The sequence below is a fragment of the Rhamphochromis longiceps genome, linkage group LG18 (genome assembly GCF_057381845.1).
Source record: "Rhamphochromis longiceps isolate RC_006_pf linkage group LG18, R_longiceps_female_GT1.1, whole genome shotgun sequence".
Classification (NCBI taxonomy): domain Eukaryota; kingdom Metazoa; phylum Chordata; class Actinopteri; order Cichliformes; family Cichlidae; genus Rhamphochromis; species Rhamphochromis longiceps.
Window position 1 is genome coordinate 9110138 of NC_140574.1, and position 20886 is coordinate 9131023.

Here is a 20886-nt window from a genome sequence, read left to right on the forward strand (position 1 = left end):
CTTGCATTGTTTTCACTTGTGCTCCAAGTTAAAATAGCAGTTAAGCAAAAAATGTGTTTAACCAACTGTGCCAGAATCTGGAAGAACACCCTCTGGGAGAGTAGCATGAAATTTTGGTTTGGCAGCAGGGCATCTGGTGTTTCACTTGGCTAAAGTTTTTTGGTTTTTTTTCACCTGACCTTTGGCTCATGCTGTGTTTCTGTCCCTCTCTTTCACTCCTGTAAATGGTCATCCAGGCCACCAGTATTCTTGCACAAATTGCGTTCACCTTGTCTTTTAGATAATGAATCCTGGAAGTTGCAATTAATATTGTATGCAAAATATGATCTACTTGACATTATGAGCTGACCTGAGAATGAATGCAATGCTGACTGAAACTGTAGAAATACATACATGCAGAACCCTTGCTGCTGATTTTGAAGGGATAATGCGTTATTATTATTCTCACTGAATTAATTGCTTTTCCATGATCATCAGTAGACAGCCGTCGTGCCATTTGGGGCTTCACTGCGACTGTTGGAATACTTAATATGTGTGCCACAAGTACTGTTGTAATGTTAAGTTAATGAAGGATTTAATCGTTTTCCTTTGGGAATATTTTCTTCTATATTTGGTTTCTGTAAGCTACCGTCGTGTTTTGAAGTCTTGTTAAAAATGTGATGAGCGTTTCAAATTTTTCATGAGACTGTGAAATGCGCAGGAGAATATGACCTTTTTTTGTGGATAAAGAGAAAAATTAGACAGAGTTAAGGGTTTGTTGTATGTTTTTTGTGTAATTACCCAGTGAAATGTGTTTTGCAGTTAATTCAAACATAAATTTAAAAAACAAAACACTTTTGTTCTTGTAATTGATTTACTGTACACTTTTTTGCAATAAAAGGCATTGCTATAAATTTCCTTACAGCCCCATGCATGGGGTGGGTCCTTTGGCAGTTTTATAGAGACGAGTTTCTTTCCGAATGTTCTAAAATGTATTGTTTGTGCTAACACCAACATCTATTTCATCCGAAGTATTTTCCCCTCACTGCATCAAATACTGGCCTTCTGTCAGATGCTGATTGTGTCCCTCTCGGCGATATTGGACACTGATGGATCACGGCCATGTTTTAAAAAGTGATAATGTCTGCTTTAGGAAGCTGCAAAGTTGGAGGTTTTCGCAGGTTTCTTAGCCAGGAGACTGCAGTTTGTGTCCCATTTGGAATGCTGTGCTTTGCATTTTTTCCTTTATTTTCCCTCACCGATTTGTTATCATCTGACTCATATCCACTAGTTTAGATACTTAAAACTGCTGGCCTTGGTTCAGTTGGGTTCAGGAAAATATTGTAACATGTGTTAAAGTACATGGCTAGGCTGCTGCCTCTGCGACTCTGCCCCGGATAAGCGCAAGAGAATGGATGGATGGATTGTGTTAAAGTATACCCCTTCACAACATCAACCCTGCAAGTTGAACAATTACACTGGTCATTTAAATATGACACAAGCATCCCTAAGTGACGGGTTGGGAGTGAAAGATGTGAGACACCAGCAGCTTTGACGAAAACGTCAGTATTTGACAGCCTAGTAATGAGAATGAGCTGTTTAGTCACAGCAGTTCACCAACTGAGCTTAAATGCTTCTGCAAGTTATGCCATCTTACTGCTTTTCAGACAGGCATGCAGATTTCTTGTTTTCTCATTTTATTTTAAAAGACAAAACAAAAAACTGAGATATTTGCTCTGGGAAGCTGGAACTGGGGGAGTGTTTTGCCTCTGGGCTGCAAACATTAAACTCGGATGCCCATTCAGCCCAAAGAGGTGTAACTGTGCTGTGTTTAGCTAACAGAAGCAAGTCACTTCCTTCTGAGACTGAAACAGTCATTATCTGCACATCCTAATTGGCCGCCTGTTAGCAAAACTGGGGGGAAAAAATGTCTAGTGCACCAGTCATGGCAGATACTTATAATAGAGACAGCATGTTCTGATTCTTCTGGAAGGTCAGAGCTGCTGTGAAATGGTTACGAACCATATTGGGTGCAAATCATAGCAAGCCCGCATCATTATTTTTCTCCCAGCTGGATTCTATCAGAGCTTTCCAAGTTGCCCAAATAGATTCAAGCTTGTCTGCGATATTGTGGATGCTGCTGCACATTTTGCTGATAGGCCACAACTTTGCAGACACATGCAGTACTTGTTAGAAACTCAGCAACTGGCCTTAATTTTACAAGGTTAGCCCTGCTGCATAAAAGTCTTCTCCTTCTCTCTTTCTAACTCTAAAACTCTTTACTCTTTAGGTGTGCCCGGCAAGCCTCAGATCTCAGGCTTTGAGCATGCAGTGAAGGAGGGGGAAAAAGTCACCCTGACCTGCACCAGCACTGGCAGCAAACCCCCCGCCACGTTGCACTGGTACAAAGGAGACCAGCTGCTGAAAGGTGAGAGATACGGACAGTGCGTGCAATGCTTTGTGTCTCTCTTTATAATTTTGTGTTATGTGCACGAGGATGTTGTGAGGTCAAGAAAAATGTGTGTTGCACATGTTAGTTTTTGTACTCTAGCTTGTACTCCTGGTGAGGATTGTATGGGTGTGGCTGTGTGTTTGTTTAGGAAAGCTTGTGTGTCATTATGCAGCTGGAAGGATACTCTGAAGGAATGCAAGGATGTGTTTTTTACTTGTGGTGTGTTTGTGTGAGGTTTCTGTGGTCACAAGTGTTTATGGGTGACTGTCATCCTTGATTGTACGCTGTGTATGGGTATTTGCAAGCGCGTATGCGACATTGGTGCGCATATGCCTCACGTTTGAGCATTTGCAAGATCATGCTGCGTGTGTATTGCGTCCTTGCCATATTGCCTGCTGTCTCTCTGTGTGCCCTGAACCTGTGTGTGCATATGTGTGTGTGCATGTGCGAGAGCAAGCTGCTTGTGAGCCCGAGTCCAGAAACGTGCTGCGTGTGTGCCCTTCTTTCCCATCATTCGTTCACACATGTGGTGGCTTTTATTATATTTTGTGTGTGTTGTTCCATAGCTTATTTGCACAAGTGCACGTGTATGTTGAGCCGCAGCATATCTGCAACTGGGAGTGACACAACAGAGAGCAAGAGATAGCGTGGGTCGGATCTAGCTAGGGATAACGAAAGAATCCAGCAATAAAAGGCAGGGCGGAGGAGAGGATGAAGGGATGAGGTTGAACAGAGAAACTGAGGTAGGGAGAGCTTTGCATGAGGTCAGGCTGACTAGTCTTTTGTTACAGATAAACGGGAGAAATGAGAAGGGAAGAAAGAGGAAGAGGCACAGCAAAGACAGAGAGGATGTCATGAGAGGACAAATTAACTGGCTTCTTCCAAACAGATAAGCTGAAAATCAAGGAGACGATTGGCAGCTTCTGACTCACAGTGGTATTGGCCGTGCTTTCGTTTCTCCAAATTGCAACCATCTTTCCCATAACCCCCCCGCTTCTTGTTTCTAAATCAGTCAGAGGTTTTCTGTTTTGCTTTACCGAGCAGAACAAACATGTTTGAAGTGTTGTTTCTGTCGCCCTTTCGCTCCTTCCACCATCTGCCCTCACACGAAAAAAAAAAAACAAAACTCTGTAAGCTTTAAGCTCTCATTGTCCTGGAAGAACAGCGCTCTCTGTCTGTCGTCACAGCTCTCCAACAGATGCCGCAAATCCTACTTTATATACAGTACTTTTTTCCAGTAATTACATTAATATAATAAGATAAAGATTTATTGATGTAAAAATGGACGCTCAGGCTTTGTAATGCAAAAATGCCCATCATTTGCCCTGATGCTTTGGCACTGTGTTAGTGTTTGCTATAATTATGGATTGAAAGGACTCAAAAGAATGGACTAAAGCTACAAAGTGAAGGAGTAATGGGAGAGCTGCCCGCCTGAGGACAGATTATCTGGTCCTTTTGTTACAGCTGAACTAAAAGCAGGAGACAGAAAGGAAGGAGATTGTTGCTTTTTAGAAACTGGATTTCTGTTTAAAGGCTCACTTCACCCAAAATACAAATAGATGCTTTTTTCCTGTATGTACCTGTAATGCCACTTCAAAGCATTCACAGCCCAAATACTGCCGTTCTGTTTGATGCCACTGCCATCACAGAGATACACACAATATTGTCCTTGTCACTAGTGCCATTGTATACAGAGAGATAGCACTCCTTTTTTGCAAAGTGGCAACATTTCCATTTAGAGGCTGGAGTGGTGGTCACAAGTTTGCCGGCCAGGCTTGGGACTTTATTTTTAACTTTAATGTCAATTGCTTATTGGATTGTCTTCCTCTTGCATTTTAATTTTGCTTTTACTTCATAATTATCATTAGTAATAAATCTTTGCCTTTTTTTTTTCTTAAATAAAAGGTTGCGGTAAGGTTTAAATATGTCCCTTTCTCAACATAAGTCCTGCATATCATCTAATGATGCTTATCCATTGCTTTTAAATGCAACGGCAATGAGAACAGGCTAGCTACACCAATAATTTTGGTCTTATTTGCCCAGTTTTTGAGATAAAAACTGTAAGTGAATGTTATTTTGTTTGTAGCGCTCTATTGCGTATATTAGAGCAGGGCGATATGACCAAAAATATTTATCACGATATACATTTGAAAATTTGCGATAACGATATAACTGACGATATAATTGACACTAGACAAAATACTTTACAACTCCACAACTTTATTAGTGCAAAAAACCCCATCAATGTATTTTCACTTAAACAAGCAGCTGTTTTTTATGTGCATTAAAGTTATATAAAAATATAACAGTGCAAATTCCTCGCTGACAGTTTAACCAAAAGGCATTTCCAGTGGAAATTGGCCGACATATCCTCAGCATAACCATGTATAATATCCACAAAACTTAAAAAGAGGTTATACACACACAACATGGTAATATTATGTTGAAGCACAGTACGTATCACTCCGCGAGGCTCCTGCCTACGATAGCCGTAATGCTCCGACAATCCATCAAGCGGTGCGGGTTCGTAGCTTAGCAAAGTCGTACTAAAACATTTGACAGATTTTCAAGCGTCGTGTACATGAAATCGTTTTGAGGTCAGTAAACACAACCAGAACTCATACATAAGGCACACGGGATTATAAGGGGCACTGTCGATTTTCAGAAAAATCAAAGGATTGATTTTAAGTGTGTCGTATTTTCCAAACAACACAGTAATAACGACGGCCCGCTAGCATGCTCTACCAAAAATAGTACTTTGTTGTGTATCTGATGGACGAAAGCTAAACCAGTTCCACACCACTGAAGTTGCAGCATTTTTACAAACCAATTCTGGTTCATCCGTTTCATTCAACGATCCACTTTTGCTCTTCTCATTCTGCGTCACCGCCATGTGCGTATGTAAACAAAGGCACTTCGCATGCGCGTTTTACCCATATTCTATCGCGATTTCATTTTCCTATCGTTGCCCGGAATTACACCGGTATTACCGTGAACGGTATGATATAGCCCAGCCCTAGCGTATATGTTTCATTTAGAAATTCAACAGCAGCATGTCTTTCCACAGACATGGTGGCGATTTCATATGCTAAAGAAATAGTCGTATCCCCGGGAGTTATGTATTTGCATTGCACATAGCCACGCTGCATGATTTACATACATAGTGTTTAATGTCATTCCACAGAGTAGGGAGGCTTTTACACAGCAAGACGGAAATTAAAGGTGTGGAAGTTCTGAGACTTGATAGAAAGAAAGTTTGTATTCTGTGATTTGCTCATTTCACTGTCATCAGAACCTTTCCCAATTCTTGTGTGTGTGTGTCTTAGCTACTGTATATGCACATCTTAAATGGCCACTCTAGCAGACTTCTAGTGGAAAAACAGAATGTTACGTGACTCAAAACTGATGCATTCACAATTTGTTCCATTTATGGGCTAAATTCTGAAATACTTCATCCTATAGTTCCCATAATGCAATATAAAGGTGTTGTTCAGACTTTCTTATTCCTGCTAAAGCCACATGGTTGTGGTTAAATAGTCAAATTTTCTTAAGAAGGTTCTCAGCTGAGTGACCCAGAAGTGTCAGACAGAATAACATGTTCCATAACATTCTCCTGATGTTATGGTAAGGTGTTTTTGAGCCTCTGTTATCTCCTGTAGCACTGGATACTGGGCCATCCTTTATAAAAGGTGAGCAGATAATGCTGTCCTAGAATTCAAAGTGACACACTATCAGACGGCGCAGGAACAGAAACAATCAACATAATTGACAAGCTAGAGATCATCATATAATTTACTGCTGTCTCCCTCGTGCCGTAATTTGCTGTTTTGCCAGCTTTTAGGATAATCGATAATTAATTTTACTTTAGAGATGCCAGAAGCCTTAAAAAGGCAATTTTCAATGTAGATAATGTCTTCAGCAGGAGAACAAAATAGGAGTGGACAGCGGGTGAGCAGCATTTCCTAACACAACCATTTAATTTCACCGTTGTTGCTGATATTTTGTAAACCAACATAGTAAAAAAGCATGAGGTGTAATTACAGTTCATTTTCAGGATGTTGTAGTTTTAACATAACAGATTCATGTCAGCAAGCAGCCAGGATGTAAATTTATCTTTGTCAAACTCCTTATCTCTCAACCTTCATCACGTTTCCCACTAAGGTCAAGGAAAACTCATGAGTAAAAACACATAGGCGGTAAATTTTTTGACTTTTTGACTCCAGTCCTTTTCTTTTGAACTTTGCCCTCTTCATTTAGCAGCTTCATTTCCTCCCACTGAAATAGCCCAGATGACATCATTCACCTTGTCATAATTAGGATATTAAACACCATGTACAAAATTACCGGGTCCGTGCCCCTGCCTTGTACAGATATCGCAAAAATTAATGAATTTGTAAAACATTAAGTGTTCCTCGAGGTTTTGCTGAATCACTGATCTGGCTTGGTGAAAGGGTTGCATGTAAAGTATACAGACATAGTTTATTTTGTAGAATTTGGATGAACCCAGCTTTTGAAATGGAGTGAGCACAGAGAGTAATAGAGACACACCAAGAGAGATTTGAAGGAGATCAACTCCATATGAATGATGTTGTGTTTGAGGCCTCGCTCAGCCATCCTGACACTGCGCAACACCAATCAGTCATTGCTGGAATGACACACACTCTGTCACAAACACAAAGACAAACCCACACACACACACAGAAACACAAACCCATTCGGTTCAATACACAAACATTAGTAATGGACAGATAATAATCATACACACACAAAGTGCTCATCTCCGGCTATATCACAGAAGAGCACCACGGGTCAGTGTGCTATTATTACAGGTTCTCATTCATGCAGCTGCGGTGTTTGTTTGTGTGCGAGTCCAAGCGTGTGGATGTTGGAAAGATGAGCCAATAGACTGTTTCTCACCAATGTCTGTGACAGCTTCACTGACAGTAAAAGGAAAGATGGAGAGAGATGAAGAGAAGGGAATGAGGGCAGCACAGTAAAGTGTGTGTGAGAAAGACGAGAAAGACTCTTTGTATCAAGTAAGTGACAGCGAGGGGCTGCTGAGAAAACAGTGAACAGAGAGAGAGGTGAATGAATGAACGGGAGCACGTGCGTGTGCGTGCATAAAAATAGACAGAGTGACTGCAAGTATTCTGAGAGAGTGATGGAAGCTGCAAAAGCCGATGTTGAGAGAGACAGAAGGAAGAAGAGAGAGCTGAAGGGGAATTAAGAAAACTGCAGAAGAAGTGAGGCAGCTTTATGTCTGAGTGGGAGTAGATTGGGGGGGGGCAAGGATGAAGCAAAGGGGGACCAGTTTTAAAGAAGAGGGGACTAGGGAGCGCAACAGGAGAGGGAAGTAGAAAAGAAGGGAAGGCTGACGAAATGGAGAGAGAAATCCAGAAAGAGGATTTAGCAGTGAGTCGAGAGAGCAAGAGAGAATGCGGGTAAGGGAGTGGTAATTGAGAAGAATGAAAGTCTAAGAGCTTTGAAGACTGTATTAGTTGTACTGTGTGAAAGGGCTATGGATCATTTAGTGACATCGATGTATTGGATTGGGGATAATGGGGATTTATGGCGGCACTTAATGCCATACCGGTTGAATTCCAACCTAAATTGTCATAATGCAGAACGTAGGGCGGATGGTGAAGGGTACATGGGCGTGTGTCTGTGTGTAGCAACATAATGGACGAGAAAGGAAAGGTAGAGAAACAGTGATGGAAAAAGTTTTTCAGTTTCTTAAAGTGTAAAAATCACAGCACTTGGAGAAAAGTGGACTGTAGGTAATGATTAATAATGATCATTAATGAGCAGAGTTTGCCTGGTCATGAAACTACTTTTAAGCCTCAGAAAACTATGCATCAAAATGGCTCTAATTCCCAAACAGTTCATGTGAAACTTGTTGAATTAAACCTGTGAATTAAAGTTGATGGTCTGAACTTCAACTACTTTGTTTGATTTAAAATCAACTGCGATAATGTAGAGAAGCAAAATCACAAAAATCGTGTCACTGTCCAAAACTAAATACATGTTTAAGTCTGAGAGGTCTTAGAAAAGAGCCCGAACTGCAAATATACAGGGAGTGCAGAATTATTAGGCAAGTTGTATTTTTGAGGAATAATTTTATTATTGAACAACAACCATGTTCTCAATGAACCCAAAAAACTCATTAATATCAAAGCTGAATGTTTTTGGAAGTAGTTTTTAGTTTGTTTCTAGTTTTAGCTATTTTAGGGGGATATCTGTGTGTGCAGGTGACTATTACTGTGCATAATTATTAGGCAACTTAACAAAAAACAAATATATACCCATTTCAATTATTTATTTTTACCGGTGAAACCAATATAACATCTCCACATTCACAAATATACATTTCTGACATTCAAAAACAAAACAAAAACAAATCAGCGACCAATATAGCCACCTTTCTTTGCAAGGACACTCAAAAGCCTGCCATCCATGGTTTCTGTCAGTGTTTTGATCTGTTCACCATCAACATTGCGTGCAGCAGCAACCACAGCCTCCCAGACACTGTTCAGAGAGGTGTACTGTTTTCCCTCCTTGTAAATCTCACATTTGATGATGGACCACAGGTTCTCAATGGGGTTCAGATCAGGTGAACAAGGTGGCCATGTCATTAGTGTTTCTTCTTTTATACCCTTTCTTGCCAGCCACGCTGTGGAGTACTTGGACGCGTGTGATGGAGCATTGTCCTGCATGAAAATCATGTTTTTCTTGAAGGATGCAGATGAGATATTTCTTGGCCCAGTCTTGACGTTTCAGCTTGTGTGTCTTGTTCAGTGGTGGTCGTCTTTCAGCCTTTCTTACCTTGGCCATGTCTCTGAGTATTGCACACCTTGTGCTTTTGGGCACTCCAGTGATGTTGCAGCTCTGAAATATGGCCAAACTGGTGGCAAGTGGCATCTTGGCAGCTGCACGCTTGACTTTTCTCAGTTCATGGGCAGTTATTTTGTGCCTTGGTTTTTCCACACGCTTCTTGCGACCCTGTTGACTATTTTGAATGAAACGCTTGATTGTTTGATGATCACGCTTCAGAAGCTTTGCAATTTTGAGACTGCTGCATCCCTCTGCAAGATATCTCACTATTTTTGACTTTTCTGAGCCTGTCAAGTCCTTCTTTTGACCCATTTTGCCAAAGGAAAGGACGTTGCCTAATAATTATGCACACCTGATATAGGGTGTTGATGTCATTAGACCACACCCCTTCTCATTACAGAGATGCACATCACCTAATATGCTTAATTGGTAGTAGGCTTTCGAGCCTATACAGCTTGGAGTAGGACAACATGCATGAAGAGGATGATGTGGACAAAATACTCATTTGCCTAATAATTCTGCACTCCCTGTAAATTACTGCAGATGGGAAAAAATAGTGTCCTTTTCAATGTAGTGGTTCTGAGTAAAAACTTAATTGAAGTGAAGTTAAACTAGTAAGTGGAAGAAAATGGAAATACTATATCTTAAACCTGAGTATAGCACTTTGTCATCTGAACCACTGAATATGGACACACATGGACACAGCAAGACAGATGCATCCCATCAGCTTCACTCAGTAATTCAGTAACAAGACTAATTAACTTTCTTTCCAAATTAGATGACCTCATATGAACACTTAAATCAGACTTCAGTGCTTTCTCTGGACCTAATCCACTTAAAGATTAAATCTGATGACTGTTTCGATTATTTTAAAACCTTCTACTCTTTCACAGGAAGGCTTTTTGCTGAGCATTTGTTTCTTCCTATTCATAGTCATGTATTTTCACACCTTTGAGAAACTGGAGTCTTATAATCAGCTCAACTGGTTGTGGTGGGGGGTAAAGTACTTACTGAATAAGAGAACTTATTCACTAATTTCATTTAGCTCCCCACACTGAACTGAGCTGTTTTTCTTCTTTTTTTAGTAATGGATTAATTTTGCTCGCACCTTTGTCTAAAAAGAGTCACTAAATACTCGTAGCATATTGAAAATAAAATATCATCCTTATGATTCAAGATACGCATTAAGATATTGTAAAGTCATATTGTAAAAAATTAGGTTTAAAAGTGAAAGCATTGGCAAAATGATGATCGTTTTTCCTCCGTTAATGTTTTCAAATGTTAAATTATCAGTTTATTTATTATCAGTGGAATTTTTTTTCAAACAAAAAAAGTCACAGTTTGATTTGATAATATCACATTTTCCCAGCGCAATAATTAAAGGACACCACACAGTCGAGTCTGTCTTTAGCACAAACAAAACAATTTAATCTCACTGGCAGCTTAATTTCTTTGATTACGAAAGCAGCGATTTTGGGACATTTGGTCCATGAACTAATGGATTCATTTAATAATTTTTTCCGCTCTAATCTGGACCTTCTGGTCACAAACACGCTTCTTTAGCCATGAAGTCCCAAACACGCTGGTCACAGTAATTGCTGCATCCAGTTGTTTGATTTTCATAATATGATTATTTTATAGCAGATTGGACGCTTGAGGGTTGATGCATCAGCAGCTCCACCACCTCATCTGCATGGCATCACCACCTTGGGGGAAGTTAGTTTCAAGGATGTGCCGATTGGCCACCTTTTTTTTAATCGAGGAATACGAGTTCTATAGAAAAGTGTCGGTATCCCATGAAATTTTTAGCAGGTGCTGGAGTATCGTTGAGCTTAAATATTAATGAAGCAGAATGCTGCACACACTTTTCCTAACACTGAATATTAAGATTTAGTTGAAAGATTTAGCAGTCATTAAAGGCATTACTTTGATCGTATGAGATGTTTTTGTAATTATTTTGTGTTTTTGTGAAGTATTTTGTGACATTAACTTTTAAACTGTTGTTAATTATAATGAATCATGTAATATATAACGGGCATAAATGCTAGCAGCAGGGTGACTCACAGGATGCCATTCTCATGGAAGGGAATGTGGAGAACAGGCTGAGGTAGGTCAAATTACTCAAGAACTGAACTCTAAATCAGTGGCAACAGTTCTAATGATGTAATTAATCCAAATTTGAAGTTGTTTTGTCTTAATGTTCATCAGTATTGGTCAGGAGAGAGATGCAAAAGTGAGCGTAAAGCACTGTCAAGTTCATGGTTTGGAGCTGCTTTTCAGCCAGTCGTGTTTGGGATCGTGCCAAAACTGATTGAATTATGAAGCCAGAAAAGATTTTGATCCACCATGCAATGCCATCTGGAAAGCACCTAATTGGCAAGAGCTTCATCATTTACTTCATTATTATGAAGGCTACTTAAAGAAATTGCAAGAAAGCTTGCTTAATAGAGTTCAGGCAGTGTTAAAGAATGATGGTGGTTATACCAAATATTTACTTTCAGGCTTGTTGAGATTATACGTACTCTATTTTTGCCTTATATAATGTATTTCCACTTAAGTTTGCACATGTTTTAATGAATTGCTGCTCTTATTTATCACTTTCCTGGCAAAATATAAAGAAATTAGAGCTAGCTCTTACTGTATACCAGACACTTGTGCTGCCTTTCTGTCTGAACCAAGCTGTTTTAGCTCTCTTTGCCACTTTCATTAAGCCAAATGTCTGCTCATTGGTCGCCCATCATTAACAGCAGATTTGCTGTGCTTGGTGTGACCATATTAAGGACATCTCCTCTCATTGATGTTATACAAACCCAAAGATTGAGAACACTGTCTGAAACCACCATAACAGTGAGGGGAAAAGAAGAACGAACTCTGAAGAAAGTTGATGTTGGTTGATGGAGCCAAAAGAAATAGCAAACCTGGATTCGCTTTCATAGTGTTACGAAATCAGTTTCACCCCGGTTCTTTTATTCCGGGACGGCACCGGAACTCAGTAGTCCTTTTTCACAAAACCTTTATTCATCTTCATTCATCTTCATTTAAGCATGCATCTTCTAGAAGGGGAGATGTGCAAGGCCGGTGTCCCTCTGCAAATCTTCCACTCCTTTGTTTGTTACAGTCAGCTTTATAGACGCGACCCCGTCATAAAACCCCCACGGTGTGCTGCAAACTCTGTGTCTCTGTGTGTATGCACGAGCACGTGAGTGCCTGTGTGTGCGCGTACCCGTATGTCTATGTGAGTGCACGTGAGTGAGTGTGCATGTGGGTGTGGGTGCGTCATAACAGTCAAAGCACTGTGTGTGTGTCTCTGTGTACGTGACTTCCTGCCGGTCATAAATGTAATCTCCTCACCCAAGCTACACCAAATTCCTCCACACAACATAGAAAACAGAGTTAACATATTACAAACACTGAGACTCCCACTCTGCATCCACTGGGCCATTGGCCTCTTGTTGTCTTACATTTACAGATAAGGTGGAGAGTCTCCTACAAACCTACTTCTAAGTTTATAACAATTATGAGTTTTATTAAAGGTACAAGCATCAGCATCAGCAACCCCCAACTGTAGCTTCCTGTCGCCTTCTATGGCAGGCAGACCCCCAGTGTCCATAAATTCCTTTCTCTCTAAACAATTACACACACTCTCAGGCCTACAACTAACAGTTTGTGACAACAGCTGTGTGCAGATCAACAATGGATCATATATCGAGTGCGGGAGAGAGTATGAGCATGCAGCGTTTAAAGCGTGGAAGTACTGACCTTACTTTGAGTTTGATTCCATAAAAAGTGACAAAAACATTAGCGTCCGTTGTGCGTGGGAAGAAAACTTCTTTTTACACCGAAAAAAACCCCCTAAACATGCTCCGAGTGCGCAACGACGTAATGGGAAATTCACAGAGAAACTTGCGGATTCTTCAACTGACCGCTGCGTAGGAATGGGTACCGGTATCTGGTGCCAAGGCGAAGCGGTCAAAGTCTGGCTGTACTTCACAGGAAAAGATGCAAACTCAGCAGCCTGCAACAAGTGCTTTAAGCTGATACTGTGATGCTGTGCAAAGGAGGTAACACGAGGTAACACCTCGAATCTGATGAAACACCTGGCGACATATAGCATTTTGTTAAAAGCCGAGAAATGCGCAGATACTCCCTTCACCCTGGCCAAAAAAGGCTAAAATGACTAAAGGAAAAGTGGAAAAGAGGTAAACATGAGAGGTTTTTGGACAAAGTTTGTGTTTGTCCATTGTTTAAGCACTGCTTCCAGCCAAGAGTGATACTATATATGCCCTATAGCTGCAAAGAAGACTAACATTGTTATCTTTTTACAAAAAAACAGCTAAACATGAGAGGTTTCAGGACAAAGTTTGTGTTTTCCATTGTTTAAGTACCGGTTCGAGCACTGTTTAAGCACCGGCACTGTTTCAAAAGTACCGGTTTGGCACCGGTATCGGATAAAACCTAAACGATACCCATCCCTACCGCTGCGGCACACCTGCACCAGAGCACATCTCCGCCTACCCCACTCCTGCTTTACAGGTGAAAATAGAGCAACAGGACCGCTAGTCTTTGATTTTATTTATTTTCTGCTGTGTTTTACTTGCATCTATTTGAAAGACTGAGTGTAAACACAAAAAATATTTTATTTTATGTGCTGGAATGTGCAGAAAATAGGTTTAAATGTTAAACTAATTTCTTCAAGTCAGAGAATGGTGCATATAATTAAATTTTTGCTTGATGCATAAAGTTAAAAGATTAAAACTGATAAAACAAGTTTAAAAAAACGAGACTTTTCCATTTGATTACATTTTGTATGATGGATTATGCAGAAAAAGTAGAATTGGGCTGATAGAGCTATCGCTTTAGTATCTATTCTGGTTGTAAATCGTGTGTTTAAAAAGTAACCAAGTAACTAAGTAATTAATTACTTTTGAAAATAAGTAATCAGTAAAGTAACTGGATTACTTTTTTGGGGAAGTAATCAGTAATTAGTTACTGATTACTTTTTTCAAGTAACTTGACCAACACTGGTACTCACAATAGCCATAATGCTCAGGTAAACTATAGCAACAGATTACTCTCCCATGTTGACCAGTTGCTCTCCAAGATAGATGGACTGGTTCTTATACAGTGCTTTTCTACTCTACTTTCTACAACTTGCGTCATTCATCCATTCACACCCATTCATACAACTACTTTTTTTTTCTATGCTTAAGTGCTTTCTATCTAACATTCACACTCCAGTGAATACATTGGAGTGCAACTTGGAGTTGGGTACGTTTCCTGATGATATTTGGCTACAGCCTGAGTTACAGGCACCCCACCCCAGATAAGCTTTGAATGCTTCCCAGATTGTGGGAGAGACTTCCCTGCTAGAATCCACCCCAATCACAGAGTCATGTAGGCCATTGTTAATAGAAAAAGTACTCATTATAGCAGCTTTCAGTACATATTATATCCATTATCTTGTTCAGGTTTTGAGTTTGTCTGAAGATTTCTGTCTCATCTTCAGTTCGGTGATGATGAATAGAGTTTCATGCCCACAGCAGTCAGAAGTAAAATATTTAAAAAATTTAACAATGACCTATGTTTCCAGAAATAACATCCTAGTTATTCCACTATGAACCACTTTAATTGGAGAAACAGTAACGAGGACCTTGTTTCTGCGGAGAATTTTTTGTTCTTTTTAGATTCGCTCTCTAATGCTGTGTGCACCAGATTCTATTAAAGTTCACATTATATGGATGGAGACAGGAGTCCTCAAGATGAATATCACAGACCAAGGGGACAAAACAAATTGATCTGCATGGATATGCTTATGTGTTACAGTTAAAAAGACTTCAGAGTGTCTCTGTATGTTGCTACAATCACTCTGAAATAAAACAACCAAGACTTGAATTCAAAGGGATGAACAAAGTGTTTTAACTATTAAATAATTATAGCCATTTTCAGGTTCTTGGTAAACTGACCCTTTAGAATATGCTAGCTGATGCATAATCCAATGTAGCAAAATATTTTGCTATTTTCCAGTCTGATTTGGTTATTGCTCTGCTTGCAGCAGCTGACATGCAAATCTGCACTGATTATCTAATAATGAACTGAGGAAATGTGAATTATGGGCAAATGTGCATCACAGCTGTCTAGGGAAAAAGCACTTAAACTGACTGCATCTTGTTTTTTCCTTAATGAATATGTTGAATCGGTACCATGACCCCTTGGGCACAAAAACCGTATTAAAACTCAATTGCACAAATTCAAAAATACTGTACACAAGAGTCAAGGAGTAAACAAATAGGGCTTCACCATTCCCAAGTCTGGTTTTGGAGATCTGTGGTCTTTAATAAAGGCAATATACTGCCTGTATTTGTGTGTGGATTGAGAGAGAGAGAAGATAGTGAGAGAGACAGAAAGTGACTCCTTAGAGTGGCATACGATTATTGAAATGCACCTGGAAAGTAAACTAATTTTCTCTGTGGGTCAGAGGACTGGTCATGGTAATAAAAAGAGAGATGTCATTAGATTCAGTGGTATTTGAAGAGTTCTCTGGGGGAGGAAGGAGAAGAGAGGGAGGTGTCTATAATATCTGAGGTTTTGAGAGAAAGTGTGAGACAGTGGGGGGAAAAAACAAAACAAAAAAAAAACAGGTGTGTGTTTTTCAATCCTCTTTCCTGCCACTATCTGTCTCCGCTGTGTATATGTTATTCATGAGCTTGACCTACATGTGCCCATGCTTGTGCGTGCATGTGTGAGTGTGTGCGTCAACCCATGCAGGAGTAAATGATAAGGTTCTGGTCCACTTTCCCAGATTCACCAACCACTTTCACGGTCTGACCACCCAGTTTGATATCTCTTCTTACAATAGAATGCGATTTCTGGCTGACAACAACTCAACTGTGTTTATGCTTTCATACTATGACTGCAGCGATGCTGCTGTTGCTCGCTCAGGCGCAGGCACGTCTGCCCAGTTCTTCTTCAGCACAGTTTTTCGTGGCAGCTTCCATGAATTTAAAGGAAAGAAGTATAACAGCTTTTGAAATGTTTCTACAGTATATGCAAATCGGAGCATATTGTTACTTAAAAGTTTTTCTATAATATTTGACCTGTTTCATCATTTTAAATTGAGAAATAGAGCTTCAACAGATTGTGTGGAAGATGTTGCAGATGCTCTTTATTTGCCAGGATAAATTCTTTGCTTCAGTACAGTTGCTTGTCTGTCTACAGTGATGGATCAAATCATATGCAATGCAATCCGTCTCCTAAGCAACAGCGAGCAAGCGAGTCCAAAGAAAGCTGGACTTAGCAGCATTAGATCTTTAGCCTCTCTTGTCCCTTTGGTGTCCTTCAGCATGAAACATCACAGACTGGCCTGGTTAGTAAACATGAGAGTGCTGTGTGCAGTTTACTGATGTTACATTGCAGTGGCTGTGGGTGCTGAAGAGAGCTGAAATTTGGAGCTGCCATTGTGCAAGTTTTACCCTTACAGAAAACACATGTGAGGATAGATACAAAGCTTTGAGATGTGTTTTGATTACATGAGAATTTAAAAGAAGTGTTGCCAGAAGAAACAGTTTCCATGTGTTCAACTGTCAATGGATGAGTTTGAGGAAATTCAACCACAACCACAGTAGTTGATTGCAAAATGGAACAAATGTGGTGCTGCAGTTAACAATTATAAGACTATTTTCAAACAGTGGAAAGAAGATGTCTTCGATTGACATCCTATTATTGACAAAGAAGAACATGTGCAATGATTTGGCTTGGTTAATCACTTAAAATATGGATCAATTATAAGTGTTGTTGAGTAATTTTCTGTCGACTCACTAATGCCTGCTCTGGTTAAGGTACCATAAGCTAATTATTTTGAACACAAAGATTCTCTGTGATGTGAAGTCTTATTGGACAGAATGATTTATGCATTGCTGAATGAGTCAGCAGGGAAAAGAAATGATGATGACGAGAGAAAACAATGATATTTTCTCACATTGCTAAAATATGGTTTGAAATGGATTGTCAGACATACAGTGTATGCGGAACAAAATGATACATCGCAGAACAAAACACCCGAGGGCACAAGGTAACTGCAAAAGCATTTTTCATTTAATGGGAACAAATGGGGGTCATTGTCGTTCTGCACATGAAACCGCCACATCCTAATTACAGTGCAAAGTCCTTTTCTGTGTCATAGCTTGTGAGTTGTGTGAATTTTTTGTTCAAGACTACTGTACCAGTGCCAGGTTGAGATGCAGGCGCTCTCCTCCTAACCGTATTCTTCTTGTTCTCTTCACCTCAGGCGGTCCACAGGTGGTGGAGACTGTTGATGGCAACCCCACGTACAACGTGAGCAGCGAGCTCACCCTGGAGGTGAGCGCCAGCGATGACAACACGCTCATCACCTGCGCCGTCAACCACCCCTCTCTTTCTCCGGGGGACAAGAGGAGCGAGCAGGCTCTGCGGGTGTTGTGTAAGTCAACTGGGAAATTGGGGGGAAGGAAGGCAGGTACAGAAGCTACTCGGGGATGGGTGAGAAGCAGTGGAAAACCTCAGACTGCTCTGTTTCTTTATTTCTATCCTGACCTTTTCTTTTATTGGGCAGTATAAGCCCATTTTCCCCTTTTTCGGTTTGATCTTTGCTCCAATAATTCCACATTAGCTGCCTGTAATCATGACCACACAGGAAATTCACCTTCCTCTGCTGGTGCACTTAGCCAGAGTTGAGTCACAGTGACTAAGGAGAGAGGGTTATCATCTAAAATGAAACTATAATTGGAGTTATGGAGTCTGTGTCACTGCTGCCACCCTGTGGGAAATATGACAGTACTGCATCGCCGGTGGAAAGTGATGTTGTGTAAGGGGTTATGTCATAGTGGGAGGCAGAGAGATGGTGACGCCTACAGGATGCAGATGGGAGGAGATGGAGATGGGGATGAATGGGATTGTGCATATTCGCACGGTTACAAGTCTTCTGTTATATAACTTTAATTTGTGTCTCTGTGTATATTTGTGGGTGTGTCTGTCGTACACTTACAGATTCCCCGAACGTGATGATACACCCTGAGAGCACTCTGCCTAGAGAGGGGGAGAAGTTTTCTCTTCGGTGTGTCGGCAACGGCAACCCCGAGTAAGACAAACAGATTCCTCAGTGCTTAAACACATACAGTGCTCTCTGATTTAGCCGGAGTCTAGACACCACTTGCACCCAGTCACACGTACCCCGTTCGAGGCACAATTATTAGTCAGAACAACAATATTTTAAAAAGTGAATAAAAAAGATACTATCCCAAACAATATCCTATATCTGGTTTAACTATGTAGCACATAATGTCATGGTCATGTTTCAGCATTTTCCAGCAGCTTGCGAGAAAACCAAGGCTCTCCTCTTTGCCCAAACTCAATGATTCACAGCTGAAATATTTTTAAATGACTGGAGTGAGTGAACCTTGTCATTGACTGAATTGGCAGTAAAGCTCCTCCCACTTGTGACTGATGGCGCTCTTGTATGCTGAGCTGTGATTCACAGTGTGTCACAGAACAAAGAAAAAAATGATTGTGAAAGACACAAAAACATCACAAAAACGACAATCACAGTGACTCTTTTAGAACCGAAGAATCCCGCTGAATGAGCGGTAAAGCAATCAAGTTGCACCTTTTTTTTTCAAGGTTTAACTATCAGTAACTAATAATTCAGTCCAACATAACAGGATGCTGAACTACCATCTCTCTATGCAACGCTAATAATTGCTAGTTTTGTGCTCAACTGATCCTGACAGGTTAGACCGAGCAACAGGCTGAATTCACTCTTACTGAACTGAAGACAGCAGGATCACCGCTGAATGTCGACACTAATGGATTCACCTATTGTTGTAGTTACCGAAAAGCTTTTAAAACTAATATGATCAGTCGCTGACAAACAAAAACCCAAAGTTAAAGGTGTTGCAACCACTTAGCTTCACACTTCCACCCTGGTATTAAAGTTGCGTAAGTGTTACTCTGATCTCTACTTTGTGGGCTTTAAAAGCCATGATGCCAGGTCTCTGTTGCCATGATGCCAGGTCTCTCTTGGAAATGAGATTTTTAATCTCAATGAGATTTTTTTGCCTGGATAAATAAAGGATTAATAAAAAAGGCAGGCTAAAATGGACTAAATAAAGACGTAACAGTGCTACGATTGGTTATAGAATCATTAGTGGTCATGGTTAAGAGACATCAGCTTTTACTCTTGGTGCGAGATGTCATTGTATTTGATGTCAAAAAATACTTTTTAAGTCGCATTCCTTGCACCTCTTCCTGCTTGCAATGATCATTAAAGCAGAAATATTTTCTAAAATTTCAACATGTGCTACCATTTTTTTTTCTTGACAGTTAATTCAGGGTTTATATGCCTTTTGTGGAGTGCCTGTAGCTTTTCTGAAGTAAGTGCAATTGCTTGACATGATTCCTGTCTAGTAAACCCGAGTTCATGACCACATTCAGATAAATGCTGCCTCTTATATAGCACTTTGGCCTGTTTTACTGTAAGATATATGGATGGGAGCTCTGCCTGTAATGAACAGTTCAGGCTGGCTTTACTGTAATCGAAGCTCTCACCCTGGTTGTGTGGAGGACCTCAATCGAATTTTGAGGCATTTTAGAGCAACATACAATGAAACAGACACGCGTGTAAATACTGTCACATTTTCTCACTGTAAAGGTGTCAGGTCACACAGCATAGGTACACAATCGTATAATAAAAAAAGCACACGCACACTCACACTAATTATGCGGGTAACAGCAGTCACAGTAAGTACACACACACACAGAAACACTTGTAAGCAATCAAAAATTAACATGTTCGGTTTCTGATGCCTTCTTGTGCAAATGGTCTCTTGTTCAAACAGGACTTGTGTGCGAGCACACACGGACAAAAACAAAAATCTGCTCAAACAAGCTCTGGTGTGTTCACTGATACAGCGTGTACATGTTTTTTCTGATACCCGCATGCACACAGAAACAAACTGCAAGCCGCGTCTTAAATCCTGCCCACACAAAAGCACTTTCCCCTGGCCTTTCTGCATTATAGATGAATCTCCATCGATCTGTAGTTCTTCTCCCTCTTCTTCCTCCTTCCATCATCACGTATCTCTCTGCCGCCTTGTCACTCATAGCTCGTTCGCGCCTCTCCGCCTTGTCATGCCTCCACCCTTTGGTCTCCTCCTCCTCCTCCACCTCCTCCTCCTAACTTCGTCCTTTCCTATAACTCTCATCTATCTCTCCTCACACCTTTTCCCTCTAAACCCCCCATCCCTCCCCTCCTCACTCTCCCTCCCACTCTACTCTGCTGTCATCCCTTCCCTACTCATTCTCTTTCCCTGTCAGCTCATCACAGGAGTGGCTAGGAAGAAGACTAGCTGGTAAGTTTGATTGGCAGGTGGAATGCACAGGGGGCGGGGGAGGAGGAGGTGACTGTCATTGCATGTACGTGCTGTAACAGGCAGCATGGTTGTGGATAAATTATAGGCAGCATGGAAGCAAGGCATGGAGAGTGTGCCACAGTCAGGGGACCACCAATGCTAGAAATCCATTTGTTTGGGAAACATTTCAACCGTCCACTGAATCATGTTTGTTCTGCATAAGGAATAGTCTTGTTCTGTTAT

The 20886-nt window shown here is 40.6% G+C and overlaps 1 protein-coding gene across 3 annotated transcripts in view; it reads left to right on the forward strand.

Moving 5' to 3' along the window:
- The window catches only part of cadm3 (cell adhesion molecule 3), a 123660-nt gene that overhangs the window by 82793 nt on the left and 19981 nt on the right, over positions 1-20886 (forward strand). For all 3 annotated transcript variants that reach the window (XM_085390433.1, XM_085390434.1, XM_085390435.1), the window contains 3 exons: positions 2270-2407; positions 17547-17717; positions 18284-18374. In XM_085390433.1, the coding sequence (XP_085246559.1) occupies positions 2270-2407; positions 17547-17717; positions 18284-18374 (400 nt within the window). The remainder of the gene's footprint in view (positions 1-2269; positions 2408-17546; positions 17718-18283; positions 18375-20886) is intronic.